The 27,160-nt window shown below is 31.3% G+C and overlaps 1 protein-coding gene across 8 annotated transcripts in view; it reads right to left on the bottom strand.

Annotated features, from left to right (window-relative positions):
- The window catches only part of LOC127290152 (uncharacterized), a 134,070-nt gene that overhangs the window by 36,148 nt on the left and 70,762 nt on the right, over nt 1–27,160 (bottom strand). For 7 of the 8 annotated variants that reach the window (XR_007844264.1, XR_007844268.1, XR_007844267.1 and 4 more), the window contains 2 exons: nt 19,989–20,212; nt 5,810–5,954 (listed from right to left, as the gene is read on the bottom strand). Coding sequence is in view for 1 of the 8 variants with exons in the window: in XM_051318556.1 (XP_051174513.1) it covers nt 5,810–5,954; nt 19,989–20,212 (369 nt within the window). In the remaining 7 variants the exon portion in view is untranslated. Of the gene's footprint in view, nt 1–5,809; nt 5,955–19,988; nt 20,213–26,759; nt 27,085–27,160 lie in introns of those variants that run through there. The other variant, XR_007844263.1, reaches the window with a different exon arrangement.

Consider the following 27,160-nt stretch of genomic DNA (forward strand, 5'->3'; position numbering starts at 1 on the left):
CAATAAATAATAATGTTTAGAGGCGAAAAAATACAAATTTAGGTAGAAAAAGTGAAAAATTAATATGGAATGACCCAAAAAAACAAAAAGAAATTATTGTAACTTCTAACTATGTTTTTTGCAATAAATAACATTCTATAGAGGCGAAAAAAATAGAAATTTCGAAAAAAGATGAAAATTCGTTATGGAATGACCCCAAAAAAAAATCCAAAAAACAGTTATAACTTTCGAAAAAAAATTAACGGATATTTATGAAACTTAGTAATTATATCTTTTGCAATAAATAATAATGTTTAGAGGCGAAAGAATACAAATTTAGGTAGAAAAAGTGAAAAATTAATATGGAATGACCCAAAAAAACAAAAAGAAATTGTTGTAACTTCTAACTATATTTTTTGCAATAAATAACATTCTATAGAGGCGAAAAAAATAGAAATTTCGAAAAAAGATGAAAATTCGTTATGGAATGACCCCAAAAAAGAAAAAATCCCCCCCCAAAAAAAACCCCGTTATAATTTTAAGAGAAATTAATGGATTTTTATAAAACTTGGTAATTATATCTTTTGCAATAAATAATAATGTTTAGAGGCGAAAGAATACAAATTTAGGTAGAAAAAGTGCAAAATTATTATGGAATGACCCAAAAAACAAAAAAAAAATCGTTGTAACTTCTAACTATATTCTTTATAATAACTAACATTTATTAGAGGCGAAAAAAATAGAAATTTAAAAAAAAGATGAAAATTCGTTATGGAATGACCCCAAAAAAAAAAATCCAAAAAAAACAGTTATAACTTTCGAAAAAAAATTAACGGATATTTATGAAACTTAGTAATTATATTCTAGGCAATAAATAACATCTATTAGAGGCAAAAAATACAAATTTAGAGAAATAAAGGGCATAATTATTATGGAATGACCAAAAAAAAAGCCAAAAAACGATTTTAACTTCTAATTATTCCTTGCAATAAATAACATTCTATAGAGGCGACAAAATACAAATTTATGTAAAAAAAAGTGCAAAATTATTATAGAATGACCCAAAAAAACAAAAAAAAAATCGTTGTAACTTCTAACTATGTTTTTTGTAATAAATAACATTCTATAGAGGCGAAAAAAATACAAATTTTAGGAAAAAGACGAAAATTTACTACGGAATGACCCAAAAAAAAAATCCAAAAAACGGTTATAACTTCTATAGAAATTAACGAATCTTTATGAAAATTGTTAATTATGTTCTTTGCAATGAATAACATCCTTTAGTGGCGCAAAAAAAAAATACAAATTTAGGTAAAAAAAATTGCAAAATTATTATGGAATGACCCAAAAAACAATAAAAAAAAATTGTTGTAACTTCTAACTATGTTTTTTGCACTAAATAACATTTTATAGAGGCAAAAAAATAGAAATTTAGAAAAAAGATGAAAATTCGATATGGAATGACCCCAAAAAAAAAAATCCAAAATACGGTTATAACTTCTATAGAAATTAACGAATCTTTATAAAACTTGGTAATTATGTTCTTTGCAATGAATAATATACTTTAGCGGTAACAAAATACAAATTTAGAGGAACAATTGTATATTTGTTACGGAATGACCCAAAAAAAAAATTCAAAAATCAATTATTGCTTTTAAAAATATTACCGGATCGTTGTTAAATTCAGTAATTATGTTCTTTCCTATAAATCAGATTCTTTAGAGGCGAAAAAATACAAATTTTTGTAAAAAAAAGCTTAGAATTATTATGGAATGACCCAAAAAAAAAAAAAATTCAAAAAATCGTTATAACTTCTAAAGAAATTAAAGGATACTTAAAAAAAACTTGGTAATTAGGCTCGTTACGATAAATGACATTCCTTTATTTGCAGAATGATATAAATTTACAAAAAAAAAAAGACAGAAATTTATTGCGGAATGCCCAAAAAAAAAATCTAAAAAACGGTTTTAACATTTAAACAAATTAAAAAATCAAATAACCGAACAAAAAATTCACAAAAAAAAAAAATCTCGATTGAAGTTTTTCTGTCAATTATTTATTCGAAAATTTGATCCGTTAATTTCTTTAGAAATTATAGTCGTTTTTTTTTTTTTTTTTTGGGTCATTCCGTAATAATTATACTCTTCTTTTTCAAAACTTTGTATTTTTTCGCCTCTAAAGAATGAAATTTATTACACAAAAATATAATTATCAAGTTACATAATGATCCACTAATTTCTTTAAAAGTTATAACTATTTTTTTTTTTGGATTTTTTTTCTTTTTTTGAGTCATTCTATATAGTAATTGTGAGCTTTTTTTTAAATTAAAATTTTTTTTCTTCACTAAACGATATTATTCATTGCAAACAACACATTTACCAATTTTCATAAAGATCTGGTAATTTTGCGCAAATTATAACTGTTTTTTGAATTTTTTTTTTTTTTTTTTTTTTTTTTTTTTGGGTCATTCCGTAGTAAATGTACATCTTTTTTTCCTAATTTTTGTATTTCTCTGCAAATTAGTAAAATGGTTTTTTTTTTTGATTTGGGAACATTTTAGCCAAAATTAGTAAAAATAAAAATTAATTCATTAACATTATATAAACTTAACAGAAACAGATATTTTGACTTAAAAAATAAAACAACTTTTCTAATTAAATTTCATTTGTTTCCGCACAATTAATTAATCTGAAATTGGAACAGAGATTAGCTAAAAAATCAACTGACAAGAGTTCTATATATAGCTAGTTATCGAATCGATCCGTTAGGACAAAACGTTGGTCTCTCTCTCTCTCTGTCTCTCTTTTTGCTTCTAGTAGTCGCCCGCGTATCAATTAATCACACGGAGTAATTAGCGCTTACCCCGAAAAAAAAACAGAGCAGAAAAAAAACTTTTTGATGAAAAACTATCCCTGCAACAATTAGTATACAAATACTCTTTCTACACTTTTTTTTCAACTAGTGGTTTGTAATTTATTTTTCTTTTATTTTTTTTCCAGGCCTTCAGTACTGGCAAACCATTACTAAGCCAGTATTAAGCCAGTATAATACTGTCCAATTGATACTAAGCCAGTATTGAGCCAGTATTGAGCCAGTTTTTTAAAACTAGCAAACCATTACTAAGCCAGCATTAAGCCAATATTGACAGCACAATACTGGCAGATCGGTACTAAGTTAGTATTGAACCAGTATTAAGCCAGTTTTGAGCCAGTATTGAACCAATATCTGTATTCCAATACTGGCAAATTAGTACTAACCAGTATAGAACCAATAATGAGCCAGTTTTGATAATTAGTACTAGAAAAACAATTCAGAGCCAGTATTAAACCAGTATTAAGCAAGTTTTGAGCCAGTATTGAACCAATATCTGTTTTCCAATACTGGCAAATTAGTACTAACCAGTATAGAACCAATAATGAGCCAGTTTTGATATTTAGTACTAGAAAAACAATTCAGAGCCAGTATTGAACCAATATTAAACCAGTATTAATCTACCAATACTGGCAAATTAGTACTAGCCAGTATTGCACCAGTATTGATCATTCAGTCCTAGCAAATCGGTTATTCGCCAGAATTAAACCAATATTTATATTTCAATACTGGCAATACTAAGCTAATTCCAATACTGAGCCAGTACAGAACCACTATAGAACCACTACTGAACTTTCAGTACTGGCAAATAAGTTAAGTGCCAGTATTGAGCCAATTTTTATATTCCACTACTGGAAAATAAGTAATTAACGAAAATTGTTAATATTACATCCAGTACTGGCTTAATACTGGCGCAAAAATGTTTTCCAGTACTGGAATATCAATACTGGCTCCATACTGGTTCTATACTAGCTTCGCACTAATTTGCCAGTTTTGGAATATAATTATTGGTTTAATACTGGCACTGAACTGATTTGCCAGTTTTGAAAGATCAATACTGGCTGAATATTGGTTCTATACTGGCTAAGTATTAATTTGCTAGTATTGGAATAGAAATACTAGTTCAATGGTGACACTGAACTGTTTTTTTCGAACTGAATATTAATAATGGCACACTATTGGTTCAATACTGGCTTAATACTGGTTGTGTTTTGGCTTAGCACTTATTTGCCAGTATTGGAATATAATTACTGGTTCAATACTGGCATTAAACTAATTTGCCACTACTGAAAGATGAATATTGCCGCAATATTGGTTCTATGCTGGTTAGTAGTAATTTGCCAGTATTGGAATATAAATATTGGTTCAATATGGGCTTAATACTGGTGGTTTACTGCCTTAGTACTAGTTTTCTAGTATGGGAATATAAATACTCTCTGAATGCTTGTTGAATACTGGCACTACATTTTTTTTCAGTACTAAATATCAATACTGGCTCAATATTGGTTATTTAATGGTTATTACTAATTTGCCAGTATTAGAATACGAATATTGTTTTAATATTGGCTCAATACTAGTTTAACACTAATTTTCCAAGATTGGAATATAAATACTGGTTCAATACTGGCGCAATACTGGTAGTGTACTAGCTCAGTATTAATTGACAAGAATTGGAATATAAATACTAGTTGAATTGTGGCACTGAACTGTTTTTTAGTACTGAATATTAATTCTGGTACAATATTGGTTCAATACTGGCACAAAACTGGTTGTAAACTGGCTTAGTACTAATTTGCAAGTATTAGAATATAAATACTGGCTCAATACTAGTTGTATACTGATTTAGTATTAATTTGCCAGTGTTGGAATGTGAATTTTGGTTCAATACTGGCTCAATACTGGTTGTATACTGGTTTCGCACTAAGTTGTTAGTATTGAGATATAAATACTGATTCAATACTGGCACTAAACAGCTATTTAGTATTAAATGTTAATACTGGCTCAGAATTGGCTCTATACTGGTTAGTACTAATTTGACAGTACTGAAATATAAATATTGGTTAAATATTGGCTCAATACTGGTTGTATACTGGCTTAGCACTAAGTTGTTAGTATTGAGATATAAATACTGATTCAATACTGGCACTAAACAGCTATTTAGTATTAAATGTCAATACTGGCTCAGAATTGGCTCTATACTGGTTAGTACTAATTTGACAATACTGAAATATAAATATTGGTTAAATATTGGCTCAATACTGATTGTATACTGGCGTAGCACTAATTTACCAGTATTGGCATATAAATACTGGCTCAATACTGGCACTAAAATGTTTTTAGTACTTAATATCAATACTGACTCAATATTGGCTCTATAGTGGTTAGTACTAGTTTGCCAGTATTGAAACATAAATATTGCTTTAAATATTGGCTCAATACTGGTTCTATACTGGCTTAGTAACAATTTGCCAGTACTTTGAATATAATTACTGTAACAATATTCGCACAGAACTGATTTACAATAAATAAATAATTATTTTTATTTTCAGAAAATATTTCGTAACTAAACGTAAAATCCTGGGTTTTTTTTTTGTAGGTTGTGGGTTAAGGGTGAAAGGGTTGAGCTTCAAGGGAAATTTAATCATCAACGTATGGGATCGGATTTAGAGAGGTAATGTGAGACTGGATCAAAGACGACTTGCAAGACCAAAATTGGCTCGAATAAGGGGGTAAAGAGAGAGAGAGAGAGAGAGAGGGGGGGGGGAGCGGAATGGCCGCAAAATCGTCCTTGACGTTAATTAATAGAAATGTGATTAATTAACTCTGGTAGATGAAAGAGAGAGAGAGAGAGAGAGAGAGAGAGAGAGAGAGAGAGAGAGAGAGAGAGAGAGAGAGAGAGAGAGAGAGAGAGAGAGAGAGAGAGAGAGAGAGAGAGAGAGAAATGGTAGAAGGTACTCACTAGGATCCTTGATGGCACTGATGACTAGTCTAAAGCCATTCGTATCCGTACCCCAGGCGTCTGTCACGTATTTTAACGTCACAAAGTTGGTCCTTGTATACAGTGCACTTACAGATAATTCTGTACTTCTGCAGGACAAATCCACCTGTAAAAAAAGGAAATAAAGGATTTAGAATTACAGAATTAACTTCTATATACTAATTATGAAAAACTTTTATTTTCCTCATTCAATTATACATATATAATCGCAAATAGAATTTAATCCTATTTTTGCGATTATTATTATTATTATTATAACTAAGCTTCAAAAAATTCACTTAAGCTTTTTAAAAAGAGAAAAAAAATATTTTATCTTAGTGAGATTGACATAAAATTATTATTATTATTATTATTATTATTATTATTATTATTATTATTTTTGAACAACGTTAATAGAGGATTCACTTTTTTTTTTATCTCAATAATAGCACGGAGGACATAAGAGGATTATAAAATAATCCAAATTTAATTACAACGTTTTTACCTTAAACCAAAAAGGTTATATCATATAGTCTATTCAATGAGTTATTTTTTTTTTTTAAATGCTATTTTTGGGAAGTATGAATAAGTTTTTTAAAAAAAAAGTAATTGTTGGAAGTTTCATTTAATAGAAATTTTTTTTTTTCAATTTTCATTGAGACGAAGTTTATTTGTATGAATTTTGAAGAATTTTCTTTAAAGTAATTTTTTGTATTGGAGAATTTTTATAGAATTGAAATAAATTAATGCCACAGATTACAATACAGTGAATGACATTGATTAAAGGCGAAAAAATACAAATTTTAGGAAAAAGACGGAAATTTATTATGGAATGACCCAAAAAAAAAAAAAAAAAAACCAAAAAACGGTTATAACTTTAAAAGAAATTAACGGATCCTTATGTAACTTGGTAATTGTGTTCTTGGAAAGGAATAACATCCTCTAGTGGCGAAAAAAAAATTTTTTTTTTGGGAAAAAAACGGAAATTTATTACGGAATGACCCAAAAAAACGATTACAGCTTCTACAAAAATTAAAGAATCCATAAAAAAAAAAAAATAAAAACTATGTTTTTTGTCATAAATAACATTTTTTAAAGGCGAAAAAATACAAATTTAGAAAAAAAGTATATATTTGTTACGGAATGACCCCAAAAAAAATCCAAAAAAACAATTATATCATTCAATAAAAATTACTGAATGATTATAAAACTTGGTAGTTATGTTTTTTGCAATGATTAATGTTCTTTAGAGACGAAAAAAATTAAAATTTAGAAAAAAAAAATGTTTATTTAATACGGAATGACCCAAAAGAAAATATAAAAAACAGTTTTAACTTTTAAAGAAATTAACGGTTCTTTATGTAACTTGGTAATTGTGTTCTTGGAAAGGAATAACATCCTCTAGTGGCGAAAAAATACAAATTTATGAAAAAAACGGAAATTTATTACGGAATGACCCCAAAAAAAACCAAAAAACGGTTATAACTTTTAAAGAAATTAACGGATCCTTATGTAACTTGGTAATTGTGTTCTTGGAAAGAAATAACATTCTCTAGTGGCGAAAAAAAAAAATTTTGTGAAAAAGATGAAAATTTATTATGGAATGACCCAAAAAATGATTACAGCTTCTAAAAAAATTAAAGAATCCATAAAAAAAAATTGAATAATTATGTTTTTTGTCATAAATAACATTTTTAAAGGCAAAAATACAAATTTAGGAAAAAAGTATATATTTGTTACGGAATGACCCAAAAAAAAAAAAATTCAAAAAACAATTATAACATTCAAAAATACTAACAAATTGTTATCAAACTTGGTATTTATGTAATTTTCAATGAATAACATTCTTTAAAGGCGAAAAATACAAATTTAGGGGAAAAAAACGTATATTTGTTACGGAATGACCCAAAAAAAAAATCCAAAAAACGGTTATAATTTTCAAAAAAAAAATTATCAAAACGATATAAAATTTGGTAATTATATTTTAGGCAATAAATAATATTCTTTAGAGGGCAAAAAATAAAAATTTACTATTTTTCTTTTTTGGGTCATTCCGTGAGAATTATGCGCTATTTTCCTAAATTTGTATATTTTTTGCCTCTATAGGATGTTATTTATTGCCTAGAATATAATTACCAAATTTCATAAAGATCCGTTATTTTTTTCAAAAGTTATAAATGTTTTTTGGATTTTTTTTTTTTGGGTCATTCCATAGTAATTATGTCTTTTTTCTTCTAAATTTGTATTTTTTTCGACTTTAAAGAAAGCTATTTATTGCAAAGAACATAATTACCAAGTTTCATAATGATCTAGTTATTTTTTTTTTGAAAGTTATAAATGTTTTTCTAGATTTTTTTTTTAGGTCATTCCGTAATAATTGTACCTTTTGTTCCCTAAATTTTTGTATTTTTTTTTTTGCCTCTAAAGGATGTGATTTATAGCAAAGAACACAATTACTTAGTTTTACAATGATCCGTTAATATTTTTTAAAAATACAACCGTTTTTTGGATTTTTTTTTTGGGTCATTCCGTAACAAATTTTCATTTTTTTTCTAAATTTATGTGGACGCAAACTAGTCTCAAGGTAGTTACAAAGTAGGAGCAAATTAGGCTTGAACTAGGCTCAAAGTAGGCGCAAACTAGGCTAGTAGATACAAAGTAGGCGCAAAGTAGGGTTAAACTTTGCTCAAAGTAGAAACAAAGTGGACGCAAACTAGTCTCAAAGTAGTTACAAAGTAGGCGCAAATTAGGCTTGAACTAGGCTCAAAGTAGGCGCAAACTAGGCTAGTTGGTACAAAGTTGGCGCAAAGTAGGGTCGAACTTTGCTCAAAGTAGAAACAAAGTGGACGCAAACTAGTCTCAAAGTAGTTACAAAGTAGGCGCAAATTAGGCTTGAACTAGGCTCAAAGTGGGCGCAAACTAGGCTCAAAGTAGGCGCAAACTAGGCTCAAAGTAGGCACAAAATAGGCGCAAAGTAGGAGTAACAATTCCAAAAATTGATTCAAAAAACATTTTCATACGTTACCTATTTAAAAAAAAAAAAAAAAAAAAAATCTGAAATATTTTTATATTATTCAAAAGCTGTTTAAATTTTTTTTTCTCGAAATTCTTCTATACGCTCTATATAAAGACACAATTTATATAAATAATATATGTATTGTACTAAGCGCAGAAATACATTTCCTTGACAAATTCATTCGATAACTTTGAACCTCTGGATTTTAGAATCATATGAATTCCATAATGTTCAGTATTGTCCAGCCTATACTATACCTTTCAGATGAGAATTATTGTTTTCCAATATCCCCCATTATTACAATCGACATTTCAATATGATATTCGCAGTTCTGCGAATGTCAGCCAGTAACTCATCAAAAGTTGGTTATTCCCGGTAGCAGAAAAAAAAAATAATAAAATAGACGACGACGACGACAGCGACACGAATGTAAAACTTTATATATTAAAAATTATATTCTCCACGTAAAAATATGTGGCTTACTATTATTGCTTATCGATGATACTTTACTGGTTATTTTATGATAAAATAGATTCAAAAAACAGGGTCAAATATAGGTTTAAAATAAGGCTTAATGTAGGACGGATGTAGGTTCAAAAAAGGTCTAAATTAGGTAAAACATATGTCCAAAGCAGGTTCAAAGTAGGTTTGAAGTAGGTCTAAAGTAGGGCAAAATGAGTCCAAAGTAGGACTAAAGTAGGTCTAAAGAAGGTTCAAAGTAGGTCCGAAGAGGGTCCAAAGTAGGGCAAAATGAGTCCAAAGTAGGACTAAAGTAGGTCTAAAGAAGGTTCAAAGTAGGTCCGAAGAGGGTCCAAAGTAGGGCAAAATGAGTCTAAAGTAGGACTAAAGTAGGTCTAAAAAAGGTTCAAAATAGGTCCGAAGAAGGTCTGAAGTAGGGCAAAATGAGTCCAAAGTAAGACGGAAGTAGGTCTAAAGAAAGTTCAATGTAGGTCCGAAGAAGGTCTAAAGTAGGTCTAAAATAGATCCCAAGTAGGTCTAAAGTAGGTTCAATGTAGGTCCGAAAAAGGTCTAATGTAGGTCTAAAATAGATCCCAGGTAGGTCTAAAGTAGGTTTAATGTAGGTCCGAAGAAGGTCTAAAGTAGGTCTAAAATAGATCCCAGGTAGGTCTAAAGAAGGTTCAAAGTAGGTCTAAAATAGATCCCAGGTAGATCTAAAGAAGGTTCAATTTAGGTCCGAAGAAGGTCTAAAGTAGGTCTTAAATATATCCCAGGTAGGTCTAAAGTAGATTCAATGTAGGTCCGAAAAAGGTCTAATGTAGGTCTAAAATAGATCCCAAGTAGGTCTAAAGTAGGTTCAATGTAGGTCCGAAGAAGGTCTAGAGTAGGTCTAAAATAGATCCAAGGTAGGTCTAAAGAAGGTATAAGTAGGTCCGAAGAAGGTCTAAAGTAGGTCTAAAATAGATCCCAGGTAGGTCTAAAGAAGGTTCAAAGTAGGTCTAAAATAGATCCCAGGTAGATCTAAAAAAGGTTCAATTTAGGTCCGAAGAAGGTCTAAAGTAGGTCTAAAATATATCCCAGGTAGGTCTAAAGTAGGTTCAATATAGGTCCGAAAAATGTCTAATGTAGGTCTAAAATAGATCCCAGGTAGGTCTAAAGTAGGTTCAATGTAGGTCCAAATAAGGTCTAATGTAAGTTCGAAGTAGTTCCGAAGTTAGCCTATAAGGTAGGTTAAAAATAGGTCCAAAGTAGGTTTAATGAAGGTTCAATATAGGTTCAAAGTAGGTCTTAAGTAGGTTTAAAGAAGTTCCGAAGTATGTTCAAAGGAGGCCCATAGTAGGTGTAAAGAAGGTTCAAAGTAAGCGCAATTTAGGTTCTAAGTAGGGCAAAAGTAGGTACAATGTTAGTCAGAAGTAAGTCTAAAGTAGGTTCAAAGTAGGTCTAAAGTAGGTCCAAATTAGGTCTAAGAAGGGCCACATTAGACTAAAGTAGGTCTGAAGTAGGTTCAAAGAAGTTCAGAAGTAGGTATAAAGTAGGCTCAAACTAGGTTTAAAGTTGTTACAAAGTAGGTTCGAAGTAGGATTTAAGAAGGTATAAAGTAGGCTCAAACTATGGTCGAAGTACGTACAAACTAGGCTCAAAGTAGGTACAAAATAGAATCAAGCTAGGCTCAAAGTAGGTACAAATTAGGCTCAAACTAGGCTCAAAGTAGGTTGGAACTAGGGTATAAGAAGGTACATAGTAGGCTCAAAGTAGGCTCAAACTAGGTTCAAAGTACGTACAAAGTAGGCTCAAAGTAGGTACAAAATAGGCTCATACTAGGCTCAAAGTAGGCTTGAACTAGGTTCAAAGTACGTACATAGTAGGCTCAAAGTAGGTACAAAATAGGCTCAAACTAGGCTCAAAGTAGGTAAAAAGAAGGCTCAAAGTAGGTACAAAGTAGGTTGGAACTAGGGTTTAAGAAGGTACATAGTAGGCCCAAAGTAGACTGAAACTAGGCTCAAAGTAGGTACAAAGTAGGCTCAAACTATGGTTTAAGAAGGTACAAACTAGGCTTAAGGTATGTACAAAGTAGGCTCAATGTAGGTACAAAATAGTTTGGAACTAGGATTTAAGAAGGTACATAGTAGGCCCAAAGTAGGCTCACACTAGGTTCAAAGTAGGTACAACGTAGGCTTGAACTAGGGTTTAAGAAGGTACAAAGTAGGCTCAAAGTACGTACAAAGAAGGCTCAAAGTAGCTTGCAAAGTAAGTAAAAAGAAGGTTCAAAGTAAGTACAAAGTAGGTTGGAACTACGGTTTAAGAAGGTACATAGTAGGCTCAAAGTAGGCTCAAACTAGGTTCAAAGTACGTACAAAGTAGATACCAAGTAGGCTCGAACTAGGGTTTAAGAAGGGACAAAGTAGGCTCAAACTAGGCTCAAACTAAGTTCAAACTAGGCCCAATGTAGGCCCAATCTGATCCTAATATAAAATTACAAAACATAAATTTCTAAATGCATTTTTCTCAATGTTTTTTTGTTCTATTGTCTTTTTTTTCCTCTTTCAAGGTAGAAAAAGAAGAATGAAGTGTATGTCAAGTGAGTTTTAATCTTGGCACAGAATGAAAGACCGGAAGCGACAGACAGGCAGAATAGGAAATAAGGAACTACAAGTATATGTGGTATATATATATATATATATATATATATATATATATATATATATATATATATAAAAGCATATACACACCTTTTGCAAGGGGTGGAAAATGCACGTTGGCTTTTGTGAACTCACACACGCGGTTTTGAAAGCCTTGCGGAAGAAGCTCTTACGTTTATCATAATTGCATCTCGTGGTTTCTCCCACTCTCTCTATATATACTATATATATATATATGTATTGCGAACAAACTCACACTTTGCTTTTGACAAAGTTCGCAAATTAGTAAACTACAACTTTTATATTGATATAAATACAGAGATGTTGGAAGAAATTTTTTTTTTGTTTTCTCCAAAACACGTTTATAGTTTTTAACATTTAACATTTAGTTGTATTTTAAGTATAATCTATTGCAAAAAAATATAGGAATACTGGCGCAGTACTGGCACAATAGTAGTACGATACTGGTACCAATACTGCGCCAGTACTGCGCCAGTAGTTAATTTTTAATACAGTACTTATTCAAAGAAAAGTTTGTCTTCCTTATAAAAAAAAACATTGACTACTGGCACAGTACTGGCGTGGTACTGGCGCATTACTGGTACAATACTGGCGTGGTACTGGTACCAGTATTGTGCCAGTACTGCGCCAGTAGTTAGTTTTTGAAAACAATACTTATTTAAAGATAAATTTGTCTTCCTTAAAAAAGAATTGATTACTGGCGCAGTACTGGCACGATACTAGTACAGTACTAGCACCAGTATTGGGCCAGTATTGTGCCAGTAGTAAATTTTTTAATAAAGTAGATTAATCAAATCTTAAGGAAAAGAAAACTAGTTTTTATCCATTTTCTGCTGTCTAGTGAGATTATTTCTTTTGATACTTTGAATACGATAGGTAAGAGATGTGTATACAGATTTCATCATGTTTCTGTCTTGTTCTCTCGCTTTTTTTTTTGTTGAATGATTGCAAAACGAGATTAAAATTGATAACTGAATCAATTCGTCGCCCTTCTTTATGCGAGGAGAAATTTTCTGTTATATCAGAGAGAGAGAGAGAGGGAGAGAGAGAGAGAGAGAGAGAGAGAGAGAGAGAGAGAGAGAGAGAGAGAGAGAGAGAGAGAGAGAGAGAGAGAGAGAGAGAGAGAGTAGTGGAGTACTTATTTGCCCTCTCTGCTGATGCAAACGAGGCCTTTTGTGCTTGCAAACGAATTCATAGGGATAAAGCAAAGTCGACAGCATAGCGGAAGGAAAACGTGAACGCGGACGCGACGCCAGAAGATAGCACGAACTGATTAGCTCTCTCGCTCTCTCTCTCTCTCTCTCTTTTTCTCTACGTCTCTAAAAAGCGATGTCGTCGTATATACTCTATATATATATATATATATATATATATATATATATTCTCAATGGAAAAGGCAGACTTAATCTATATATACATTTACATATAGACTTGCATTTTCACCATAGAATCGCAAAAAATATTATTGATTTCCGGAAATATTACAATCTTGATCATTTTTTAATTATTTTTGAAAATAAGCTATTTCTATTTTCGTTTATGAAATAATTTTTAAATTTAGGAAATTCTTTTCTGTTTGTTTGTTAACAATTTACGTCTTATGTTGGCTCAAACTAGGTTTAAAGAAGGCTCAAACTAGGCTCAAAGTAGGTACAAAGTAGGTTCGAAATAAGCTCAAAGTAGGTAAAAAATAGACTCAAAGTAAGTACAAACTAGGCTCAAAGTAGGTACAAAGTAGGCGCAAACTAGACTCAAAGTAGGTACAAAGTTGGCGAAAACTAGGCTCAAAGTAGGTACAAACTAGTCTCAAAGTAGTTACAAAGTAGGCGCAAACTAGGCTCAAAGTAGGTACAGAGTAGGCGCAAAATAAGGTCGAACAAGGCTCAAATTAGGTACAAAGAAGGCCCAAACTAGGCTCAAGGTAGGCACAAAGTAGGCTCGAACAAGGCTCAAAGTAGGCGCAAACTAGGTTAGTAGGTACAAAGTAGGCGCAAACTAAGGTCGAATAAGGCTCAAAGTAGGTTCAAAGAAGGCTCAAACTACGTAAAAAGTAGGTGCAAACTAGGCTCAAAGTAGGGACAAAGTAGGCGCAAAGTAGGTACAAAGTAGGCGCAAACTAGACTCAAAGTAGGTACAAAGTTGGCGAAAACTAGGCTCAAAGTAGGTACAAACTAGTCTCAAAGTAGTTACAAAGTAGGCGCAAACTAGGCTCAAAGTAGGTACAGAGTAGGCGCAAAATAAGTTCGAACAAGGCTCAAATTAGGTACAAAGAAGGCCCAAACTAGGCTCAAGGTAGGCACAAAGTAGGCTCGAACAAGGCTCAAAGTAGGAGCAAACTAGGTTAGTAGGTACAAAGTAGGCGCAAACTAAGGTCGAACAAGGCTCAAAGTAGGTTCAAAGAAGGCTCAAACTAGGTAAAAAGTAGGCGCAAACTAGGCTCAAAGTAGGGACAAAGTAGGCGCAAAGTAGAGTCGAACTTTGCTCAAAGTAGGAACAAAGTGGGCGCAAACTAGTCTCAAAGTAGTTACAAAGTAGGCGTAAATTAGGCTTGAACTAGGCTCAAAGTAGGCGCAAAGTAGGTACAAAATAGGCGCAAAGTAGGAGTAAACAATATCTAATTGTCAGTAAAAACAAATTCCATTTCCTGTGTACGTAAGGAAGTATTGATTATGCATTTATATAGTACATTTTGCCACCGCTACTCTTGTAACTAAAAGGTTCTTTCCTAATAGGTTATAGTTTTGTGGTCGAGAGGAAATGGAGTGAGAGACCAAGCGAGAGAGAGAGAGCGAGAGAGAGAGAGAGGCGATATTGTGCGAAGAGAGGAAGTTATACGTCATTCGGGGTCGACGTACAATTTCGTTAGTTTGCAACAAGCAGTATCCAACAACCTTGCGCTGTGCTCTCGTATTACAGAGTACCTTGGTAATTATCGTAAGTGTTACTTTGTTAAGTTTAGCGAATTTATGGGACACCTCGGCTCCTGCCCCGTTATCGTTACTGTACATATTCCCCAAGATATTTTCTTACCCCCTCCCCAACCCTTCTTTCTCTCTCTCTCTCTCTCTTACTCGTGAAACTGATATCTATGATTAATTTCCCAACTGCATCTAGATGGAAATGTTCCCCTTTACAAATGACTTAATTATCATGATAATTACCATTGGAGAACGTTTACTTTGCAATTTTGATATCAACTTTATTCTATATTATGAACAATTCTCCACAAACAAAAAAAAAAGAGAGGGAATTTTTTATGTCACGGCATCTGATAAACTTTTTTTTAAAAAAAAAAGTTATTAAGACTGAACTTTTAATCTATAAAAACTCATCAGAAAATTAAATGAACAAATTACTCATATTTCGAATTAACAATGAAAAAACAGAAAAAAAATATATTTATCTCCATTAACAAGTTAATAAAGAAGACAAACTAAATTAAATTCTAAACTTAATTAAATAACGCCTACTTTAGGGCGTGTCCTAATATACGCCCCACCTACTTTAAAACTTAAATTAAGCTAAGTAACGCCTACTTTAGGGCGTGTATTAATTTATGACTATTTTAAAACCCATTCTAAATTAAGTAACGCCTACTAGAAGGCGTATTTTAAAAATTACTCCGCCTACTTTAAGGCGTATCTTAATAATTACTCCGCCTACTTTAAGGCGTATCTTAATAATTACTCCGCCTACTTTAAGGCGTAACTTAATCATTACTCCGCCTACTTTAAAGCGTATCTTAATAATTACTCCGCCTACTTTAAAGCGTGTCTTACTTAAAGTCACGCCTATTTTAAAATCTGTTCTAAATTAGGTAACGCCCTCTTTAAAGCGTATCTTAATACAAGCCACTCTTTTTTAAGGCGTGAACTAGATAACGTCACGCCTATTTTAAAACGTAGCACAATATAAGTCACGCCTATTTTAAGACACAGTATTATTAACTTAATTAACGTTAACTTTAAGGTGTGTCTAAATTATTACCCCTTCTACTTTTAGATTTATATTAAGTTATCTAACGCCCACTATAGGGGGAGTTTCTTACTAATTACTCCGCCCACTTTAGGGTTCATACTAGATAACGCCTACTTTAAACCGTGTCTTAATTATTGCCCCGCCTACTTCAAAGCTAAATTAGGTAACGTCTACTTTAAGGCGTATGTAAATTATAACCCAGCCTACTTTAAGGTTTATACTAAGTAACGCCTACTTTAAGGCGTATCTTAATTATTACCCCGCCTACTTTAATGCGTATATTACTTTATGCCCCGCCCACTTTGAGACCTATACTAAATTAAGTAACGCCTACTTCAAGGTGTGTCCTAATTATTGCCCCGCCTACTTTAAGGGCTATACTAAGTTAAATACCACCTACTTTAAGGCGTATGTAAATTAAAATCCCGCCTACTTTAAGGTTTATATTAAAGTAAGTAACGCCTACTTCAAGGCGTGTCCTAATTATTGCCCCGCCTACTTAAAGGTGTATATTAATTATAATCACGCCTACTTTAAGGAGTATACTAAATTGAATATCGCCTACTTTAAGGCGTAATTAAATTAAAGCCCTGCCTACTTTAATGTTTATATCAAAGTAAGTAACGCCTACTTTAAGACGTGTCCTAATTATTTCCCCGCCTACTTAAAGGCGTATCCTAATTATAACCACGCCTACTATAAGGAGTATATTAATTAATGTTCCGCGTATCTTATTATCTATACTAAATATAATAATTTCTACTTAAAGACATGTCTTAATATGTAATTATCAAGGAAATGAAAAATTCTATAATTCAGATGGAAAGTAAAAATAAAAGTGTTGCCGTATGTAATGTAAGTGACGTGGCTATTTTTTGGGAGAAGGTACTCAGTTTAAAAAAAGTGTAATAAAGACGTGCTTAATGGGCCATTAAGCAGCTCATAAAAAAGAGTAAAGTTATCCCACCATTATGCAAAATTACATTACTCCTCTCTTGGCTTTATGTTCGTAATGCCAGGAGAAATGAAGGGAGGAAAATGAAAGGAGGGGGAGATAAGTTAACGTAACTCTATATATTTGTTAATAATCTATCTATATGTGCAAAACTTACACCTCTCTTAAAAAAAAAAAAAAAAACACCTAGACATGATTCTCTATACTAGTCTGGATTGCGAATTCATTTTTACACTACTGTGTACATGGTATACACAGCTCTTCCAAGCGTTGGCTACACACCCTAAAGAGGATAAATTTAATGAGAATATATTGAACGAGAAAATATTGACCTTTAAATGGCCTAAAGTTTGTTCCGAGAATAAAGAAAAAAAAATTGTTTTTTTTTTTTTTTGTTCGATATTGTAATTTACAGCTATGCGAACAATTTTCCTTTTTTTTTACTATAACCACACATCTTGCGTATTCATTTATATACCTTAATATCATATTCGTTAAACTATAATAAAAGTTTGAATTGTAAGGGGGGGGGGGGATTTTTTTTCACGCTTATTTGTAATTTTAACTCTATTAAAAAACTATTCTTCAATTTTTTTATTTTTTTGTCCAAACCATAATTCAAATTCATATGATGCTTTTTAGAATTAGTATAACGAGGAAGAGAGCAAAAAAAAAAAATTCTTCTATCCCTTCGAGAGATAGAGAGAGAGAGAAGAAAAAAGATTCGAAAGAGAAAAGTGGAATTGAAGTCTAAAAAAAAAGAATCATGATTAATGGAGCAAGTTTCCAGCATCCCTTCACCCCCCCCTCTCTCTCTCTCTGTCTCTCTCTCTCTCTTTTAACCTTCTTTACTGTGTCTTCCACCTCCAATCATTACGCCACCCACCATTCATCGTAACACTGAGTAGAATTCTTAAAATTCACACAATGCCCATTTTAAAATTCAAGTCACTATCGTTATTACATTTTGTTTCCTTATTTTTTTTTTTTTTTTGCAAAAAATAATTTTTCATATTCCACTTGCACGAATTCAATTAATTCACAATTTTATTTGTCAAGAAGAAAAAGAATACGTTTTAAAAAAAATCACTTTTTTGGATGTATTCTGCTAAAATTAGTTTTAATTTTAAGTAATGCCTACATTAAGGGCATGAATTAGTACTAGTTACGCCTTTTTAAGGCATATACTACATTTAGTAACGCCTACTTTAGGGCGTGTCATAATAGGCCCCGACCCTTTAAGAGTAACATCTAATTTAGGGCGTGGCTTAGAATTAACTCCGCCTTTTTTAAAAAGGCATATTCGACAGTAGGTAACGCCTACAATAAGCATTAATATAAATTCTGACTAATTTACTCCAATTTTTGTTTAGCTCACGCCTACTTGAAGGCGTGTCTTAAAAATAGCAACCGCCTACTTTAAGACTTATAAGTCGAGTAACGCCTACATTAAGTCATGTTTTATTATATGTCTCGCCTACTTTAAGGCGTGTATTAATTTATGCTCCGTCTACATTAACGTATGTACTAAGTAACGTCTTCTTTAAGGGGCATAAGAATTGAAGTAACGCCTATGTTAGGACATGTCTTAATATTAGCTCCGCCTACTTTAAGTCTTGTATTAATATTAGCTCCGCCTTCTTATGGCTTATACTATAATTGGAAACGCCTACTTTAGAACGTTTACATATAATTGGAAACCCCTACTTTAGGGCGTATATTACTTTATGCCACGCCTACTTTAGAGTGTATATTAATTTATGCCACGCCTATTTTAGGGTGTATATTGATTTATGACACACCTAGTTTAAGATAATTATAATTTTGAAACATCAACTTTTTGGGCGTGTTTTAATATAAGCCACGCCTATTTAAAGGGTCATGCTAAGATAGGTAACGCTTACTTAAGGGCGTATATCAATAAAAAGTGACGCCTACTTTGAGGCGTGTATGCCCCGCCTACTTAAAAGTGTATGGAAAATAAAGTAACGTCTACTTGAGGGCGTATACTAATTTAGGTAACGCCTATTTAAGTCGGTGGTACAAATTACCACACGCCCCAAAGTAGGCGTCACTTAAATTAGTATACGCCTACTTTAGGGCGTATTTTAAAATAAGCCATGCCTAATTTAAAATGTATACTTAAAGAAAATAACGCCTACTTTAAGGCGTGGTTTACTATATGCTCCGCCATTTTTCAAAGAACAGTGGCCGAAAATTGATACTAAAAGTAAGATATTAAAAATTGTTTTAATTTTTATTTAAGTATATGCAATTTAAATTTTTGTAAACCGGAGATAAGGCTTTAGTTTAATTTGATTTTGTTTATGATAGGTTGGTGCACACAGATGTTTGTTAAGAAGAAAAAAAATTTTTCTTTTTTTGTAAAAATAGGTATCATAAATTTGGGCTTTTTTGTAACCGGAAAGGGGCAGAGGTTGGTTAAACTAAGACTGTGCCTTGGAGGCTAGATTAACATCGCCCGCTACAGCTTTATGGGCAAGTTCTCTCTCTCTCTCTCTCTCTCTTCGCCCAGAGCAAACATTCTTGAATATAGAAGCTCAAAAGAGAATTTCTTTGAGATAAGAAATTCGGATTAAAGCACCGTTTTGAGCATACTGATTCTTCTAATGTTATGAGAGAGAGAGAGAGAGAGAGAGAGAGAGAGAGAGAGAGAGAGAGAGAGAGAGAGAGAGAGAGAGAGAGAGAGAGAGAGAGAGAGAGAGAGAGAGAGAGGAGAGAGAGAGAGAGAGAGAGAGAGAGAGAGAGAGAGAGAGAGAGAGAGAGAGAGAGAGAGAGAGAGAGAGAGAGAGAGAGAGAGAGAGAGAGAGAGAGAGAGAGAGAGAGAGAGAGAGAGAGAGAGAGAGAGAGGGTTTCTTTTCTCCCTCGTGGACAATTGCGAGTAGAGTGTAGAAAAAGTAATAATAATAATAATAATAATGAACAAAGAGGGAATAGAAAATTAAAAAATTAAATTTTGAAAAATAAATTTCGAAAGGATTTTCTTTTTTTTTTGTTATCTTTTTGTCGATATGGAAATATAAAAAATATATATATATTATATATATGAAAAAGTAATATAAATAATTTTACCTTGAAGTTTCCAACTGCATGAGCACCATCATAAATATAAAGATGGTCGTTGCAGTCGAGTTGAAGACGATCGAACCTGAGCATAAATCTTTGTAGGATACTGTGAGTTTGGAACGTTATGGCACAATCGAGATTTCTTTCGTTTTGCGATGTTAGTACGGCGCCATCTATTTTTCTGTAAAGATCCCTTAGAAAATGATTTTTGCAAACGTCGTTCATTTGATCTGAAACAGAGAAAAAAATTATATTATTATTATTATTATTATTATTATTATTATTTTTATATTATTATTACTATTTGTATTATTATTTTATTATTACTACTACTAAAAAATAGTGTAAAACTATCATTTTTTGCTCGTGATTACTCCTTTTTAGGAGTTAATTTACTTTAATAATATTTTTTTTTTTTTATAAGATGAGAGATTTAATTTTAGAAAGCTCACTCAACCATGAAACAAATTCTATTTACCCTAGAATCTCGCTTTGAAAACCTAATGATTCGCAGACGATTTGAATTGAATTTTTTCTATGGATAAAATTCATTGGGGAAAATTCACATTTTAGCATAACTACAATTTTTCACACTGAATTTTCTTTTCTTTTTTTTTTTGTTTTTCTATTTATTAACATTTGCTTTTTTTCTTTTCGATTATTATTATTATTATTATTATTATTATTATTATTATTATTATTATTATTGGTTTAGAATTTATTCTCATAAAAAGTTTATTTTTAGATTTCATACACATTTATTTATATTTTTATTATATTTATTGTATTCTAATTATATTTTATAATATTATATATTCATTATAACATTATAATATGTCCTTTACTTTTTTATTATTATTTTTTTCAAAGTAATTATTTGTTTTTCTTTAAATTAAGAGAGAAAAAAAAATAATTTTCTAAAATTAAAAAATAAATATCAATTATATAAATTTGATGGAAAACTTTCTTAAATTGTAATGTATTTTTAATCCTTTTTTTTGAGAGAGAGATAAAAAGAGAAATGAAGAGAATGATAGCTATTTTTCATCATTTTAAAGTTGCCTTGATAGAATTTGTGAAAACGAATTATCCAATCGATTGGCAGACGATTGATCCGTGCTTGTGCTTCATCCGAAGATAATGGAGAATCGTCCGAGAGAGAGAGAGAGAGAGAGAGAGAGAGAGAGGGGGGGGGGGGCTGTATATATACTATATACGACGATTAACTTCAGTCTGGTGCATCGAAAACGAAGATGGAGGCAGGGGATTTTTTTTTTTTTCATCGAGAAAATTCACAACGTCAAAAGACGAAAGATTCATTTTTCGTCAAAGATTTTAATACAAATAATAAATTCGCTTTGAATCCAAATCTATTTTTTTTCTGAATCCAAAAAAAAAAATTCCTTTTTAATCCAAATCACTTTTTTTTTAATCCAAAACAAAATTTGTTTTCAATCAAATAATTTGGTAACGCCTACTTTAGGGCGTGTATTAATTTATACAACGCCTACTTTCAGGCAATCCTAATTTAGTAACGCCTACTTTTGGGCGTGATTTAATTTAAGTAACACCTACTTTTGGGAGTGACTTAATATAAGAACGCCTACTTTTGGGCGTGGCTTAACATAAGTAACGCCTATTTTGAAGTGTAGACTAAATTAGATAACGCCTACTATATGGCAATTCAAATTTAGTCCCGCCTACTTTTAGGCATGTTTTAATTTATACCACGCCTACTTCAAGGCAATCCAAACTAGGTAACGCCTACTTTTGGTTGTGGTTTAATATAAGTAACGCCTACTTTAAGGCGTATACTAAATTAGATAACGCCTACTTTAAGGCATATAATAATTTATACCACTCCTACTTTAAAGCAATCTAAATTTGATAACGCCTACTTTTTGGGTGTGACATAATATAAGCCCCGCCTATTTTAATGGCAATAATAATTTAGTAACGCCTACTTTAGGGAGTTTTCTAATTAAAATCCCGCCTTCTCTAAGACAATAAAAAAAATTCGTTTTTAATCCTAATCAATTTGTTTCCAATCAAATTGATTTGATAAAGAAATGTATAACGTGATTAGCAAAAAAAAAGAATTAAAATTTAGTTTTACAATCAGTAGGGAATCACAAAGTCAAGAGACGAAAGTTTCATCTTTAGACAAAGTTATCCATAAATAAATATATATATATATATATATATATATATATATAGAATCCAAGGGCGTATCGTACCATCGAGGATTACCTCTTGGTGCAAGAGAAAAAAAATCCCTCTACTCCCTGAGTTCGATCCCAATCGAATACTCTCTGCTGGAAAATCCCCTAGAGAGACCACGCTACGAGCTTTTATACTTCCGGTGTTTGTGTGTATATATATATCGAGATAGAGGAAATCTCTCTCGGACCCTGTATATACAGTAATTCCAAAAAAAAGAAAAGGAAAAAAAACAAAAACAGAAAAAAAAGTGTTCCATGCCAGAGAGAAATGAAATTTTCGAATCGACCCTGGGATTACTCTACATGCAGTTGCAGGAAGAAGGTTGCAAAAAAAAAAAAAAAATACTATACTCTTTTACCGGTCATTTTTTTTTTTAAAGAAAAATATAGGTACAATTACCAAAAAAAAATGAGATTTTTTTAAAAACTGTTTTTTTTTTGCTAGTAAAATGTAGTTTTATTTTGTATTTCAACTTCAAGATAGTATTTAAAAAAAAGTCTTTAAATAAAGTTGAGAAAATTTTTTCTAAGAAATGTAAGTTTTTTTATTTTCTGAATTTATTTGTTTTGAATACGAATAAATTTTATTTAAAGCGTTGCTAACTAAGGTAACGCCTACTGTAGGGCGTTGCCTTTTTTATAAGTCCTACCTAATTTTAAGGACGTCCTACTTTAGTAACGCCTACTTTAAGGTGGTGACTTAATATAAGTACCACCTATTTAAAGAAGTGTATTTATTTTGGTTATGCCTACTTTAAGGCGTGTCTTAAAATAAGCCTCCACCTATTTTAAAGATATACTAATTTAACAACACCAACTTTCGGGCGTGTCTTAGTATTAGCCACGCCCATTATTAATATGTATACTAAGTTAGTTAATGTCAACTTTAGGGCGTGTTTTTTTCAATAAGCCCCACCTATTTTAAGGATACATCTAATTTTGTCACGCCTACTTTAAGGCGTGTTTTATTTTGTAACCACGCCCATTAGTAAGATTTATACTTAGGTAACGTCTACTTTGGGGTACGTCTTAATATAAGCCCCACCTATTTTAAGGACACCCTCAGTTTGGTAACGCCTACTTTAAGGCGTGTTTTAACATTAGCCACACCTATTATGAAGATGTAAATAAAATTAGGTAACGCCTACTTTGGGGCGTATTTTAATTTAAACCACGCCTACTTTAGAGGCAATTCTAACTTGGTAACGCCTACTTTAGAGGATGTCTTAATATAAGCTACGCCTATTTTGAGGCGTATACTATATTAGGTAACGCCTACCTTAGGGCGTTTCTCAATATAATTTCTATCTATTTTAATCTATTCTATCTATTTAAAATAGAATTAAAAATATAACTTTGAAAATGGAAGGGAATTTTTTTTTGAATTTTACGAGAAAGTTTTTTTTTGTTAATTGAAATAAAAATAATAAATTATTAAAATTCAGATAAAAAATAAATGTCTTGTTATAATATTATATGTTCCTACTTTATCAAAGATTAATTCTTTTAGAACTTTGGCGCCTAGAATTAAATTTTTTATATATAAAAATGTATTCTGAACATAAAAAAAAATAATAATAATAGAAGGGAAATATAGAGTAAAGGGAAGAGTGAAGGATCGGTGAACCCTATATAGCGGACGCGAGAGTGGAGTATAGTCTTCCTGTTGGCGCGTATACGGTACAAACCGTTAGAGAGAGAAAGAAAGAGAGAGATCAGAGACCCTGTAAAAATGACAAGGTAGAATCGAGTCGACGAAGGGCTGACGACGGCTTTCTCTCTCTCTCTCTCTCTCTCTCTCTCTCACTTTGGCCGCGGGCAGTACGTCACTGCACCCTCGTGCCAAAACCACCCTTCCCCCTCGACCACCCTTACCATTTTACTCCCTTCACCCTCTTCCAACCTAAGCCTAGTCGCCACCCTCTGCTTCTCTTCCATCCCCTGCCTCACCCCCCCCCCTCTCTATCTCTCTCTCGCCGATGTAAGCCCACGGCGATCAATATTACTCACTTCAGAGTCTCAAACCGTTGCCGCTTACCGTCTACGCATTAACCAATGTGTGTGTGCAACTAGCCTCGAATTAATCGAAAGAGAGAGAGAGACAGATATGAATTACCATTTCATATGTTACCTAATTATCGTTCATTGGAATATTAAATATACTTTTCCAAAACTATTTATCATATGTAAATATATAAGAAAATTCCTTCAAAGAACGAAATCAAATTTCAATGGAAAATATTCATTGGAATATTAAACATTGTCCGAAACTATTTATTATATATATATATATAAGAAAATTCCATGTAAAGACGAATTCACTATTTATTACTAAAATACACATTATAATATTACATTTTTATTAAGATATACCTTAACGAAGGCGTTATCTAAATTAGAATTGATTTAAAGTAGGTGTTACCCAACTTAATATACCTAATAAAATAGGCGTGGTTATATTAATATACACATTAAAATAGGCGTGGTTATATTAATATACACATTAAAATAGGCGTGACTTATATTAACATACGCCCTAAAGTAGGCGTTACCTAAATTAGTACATGCTATAAAATTTATAAGTAACCTATATTAAGTCACGCCCAAAAGTTAGACATTACCAAAATAGAATTGTCTTAAAGTAGGCGTGATATAAATTAATATACGCCCTAAAGTAGAACGTAACATATCTTAGTATACGCCTTAAAATAGAAGCGATTTTTATTAAGATACCCCCTATAGTATACGTTTACAAATTTAGAATTATTTAAAACTAGGTGGGACATAAATTAATACACTTTCTAAAGTAGGCGTTACCTAATTATACGCCTAAAAATAGGCGTAGCTTATATTCAAAAACACCCCCTAAAATAGGCGTTATCAAGTTAGGATTATCTCTAAAGTAGGCGTGATATAAATTAATATACCCCCTAAAGTAGGGCGTAACATATCTTAGTATACAAAATAGAAGCGATTTTTATTAAGATACGCCCTAAAGTATACGATTACAAATTTAGAATTATTTAAAAGTAGGCGGGACATAAATTAATACACTTTCCAAATTAGGCGTTACCTAATTATACGCCTAAAAATAGACGTAGCTTATATCTAGACACGCCCTAAAATAGGCGTTACCAAGTTAGGTTTGCCTCAAAGTAGGCGTGTTCTAAATTAAGACACACCCTAAAAGTAGGCGTTATCTTTTTAGTATAGGCTCTAAAAAAGATGGACTGAGTTACGTCCTAAAATAGATGTTACATAATTTAGAACCACGCCTCAAAATAGGTGGGACTTACATTCAGTCACGCCCAAAAGTAGGCGTTACCTAATTTTGTAAACGCCTTTAAATAGGCGTAGCTTATATTAAGACACGCCCTAAAGTAGGCGTTGTCTAATTTTTTTTTAAAAAACCGCTTTTTAAGAGGCGTAGTTTATATTGAATCACGCCCTAGAGTTTGGCGTTACCAAATTTAGTATACGACTACAAAATAAAAAAGGTAACGCCTACTTTTGGATATATTTTTCCATATAAGTTCTTAATTTGGTAACGCCTACTTTAAGCGTATTAGTATTAGCTCCGCTTTTTTAAAAGTGTTTACTAAAATAGGTAACGTTTACTTTTAAAGGCGTGACTTAAAAAACTGCTTTTATTTTAAATCGTATGTCTTAATACAAGTTGGGTATCTGTTTAAATTGTATTTAGATAATATCTACTTTAAGGCGGGTATTAATATATGTATACTGTATCACAGTTTTATGAGGCTCTCAAATTGAGACAATAAACAGCATCAAAAATTTGCATTATTAATAATTTGATACAATTTATGGTCTCAATTTGAGATCTTTAGAAAAACTGTGATATACATTATGGACTTTTTTTTAAAAAATATAAACAATTTTATGTTTTTTTCACTTATAACCGCTTTAAAATAACAATAATAATTATAATAAAATTTAAATTCTAATTAACTTAATAATGAATTAATAAATATTCTATTATATTTAAATAGATATTATTATATTATAATATTATATTATTTAATAATAAATGTATAATTAAATTCTTTTTTTAAATTTAAAAAAAAAAATTACTATATAATTAAAGTAAAATAAAAAAAAACATGTGCGGATTTCTTGTATGTTTGAAATTTATAGATTTTTAAATAAGGGTAAAAGGAATGATTCGTCATGCTTCGATGGGATCACAAACTAAAAGGGGAAAAATATAAACTCCCTCATTCTATAAGTTAGAAAATTTGTTACATTAAAAGGCAAACACCGGCACAATGCATTTTTATCCGTTACTAGCAATAATCGATAATGAAAAAAAATTTTTGATCAATATAATATTTTTTTTTGTACTTTAAAAATAATTATAAAATTTTTAATAACCGTAAATTATTATTTTTCTCCTAAATATTTTCTATATATATATATATATATATATATATATATATAATATATACAAAAAAAAAATTATTCCTAATTTTATTTCCCTACTTTTTTTTCGTAAAAGATAAAAAAAAAAAATAATAATAATAATGAAAAAACTTACAATTTTCGTTTTTTGCAAGGGCTACGAAAATTGGACCCTGTAAAAGAATGCCCAAAAGTAGCGCCCATTTTCCAATGAACGCTTTCATTATTCCAGGGCGAATATAATATTCCAATTTGTGGAATATTCATTCAGATGAAATTTTTTTTTTTTTTTAATAATCACAAACTAATAACATCACGTTTATTATACACAAATCACTATTTCACCCAACACTAATATTATTTTATTTATTTTTAACATTTAAAAAAAAAGTGTAGAGAGAAAAAAAAAGAAAAGAAAGAAGAGAAAATTAGAATTGACATCCGCACTTGACGAGGAATAGCGCGCGACTGATTCAGACGCGCCAACCAATTCGAATCAAAAAGCGCATGCGCACTATTTCATTGAACTACTATGTA

The sequence above is a fragment of the Leptopilina boulardi genome, unplaced genomic scaffold (assembly GCF_019393585.1).
Source record: "Leptopilina boulardi isolate dan_hultmark-lab unplaced genomic scaffold, ZJU_Lbou_2.1 LbouV2_55, whole genome shotgun sequence".
Taxonomy (NCBI): domain Eukaryota; kingdom Metazoa; phylum Arthropoda; class Insecta; order Hymenoptera; family Figitidae; genus Leptopilina; species Leptopilina boulardi.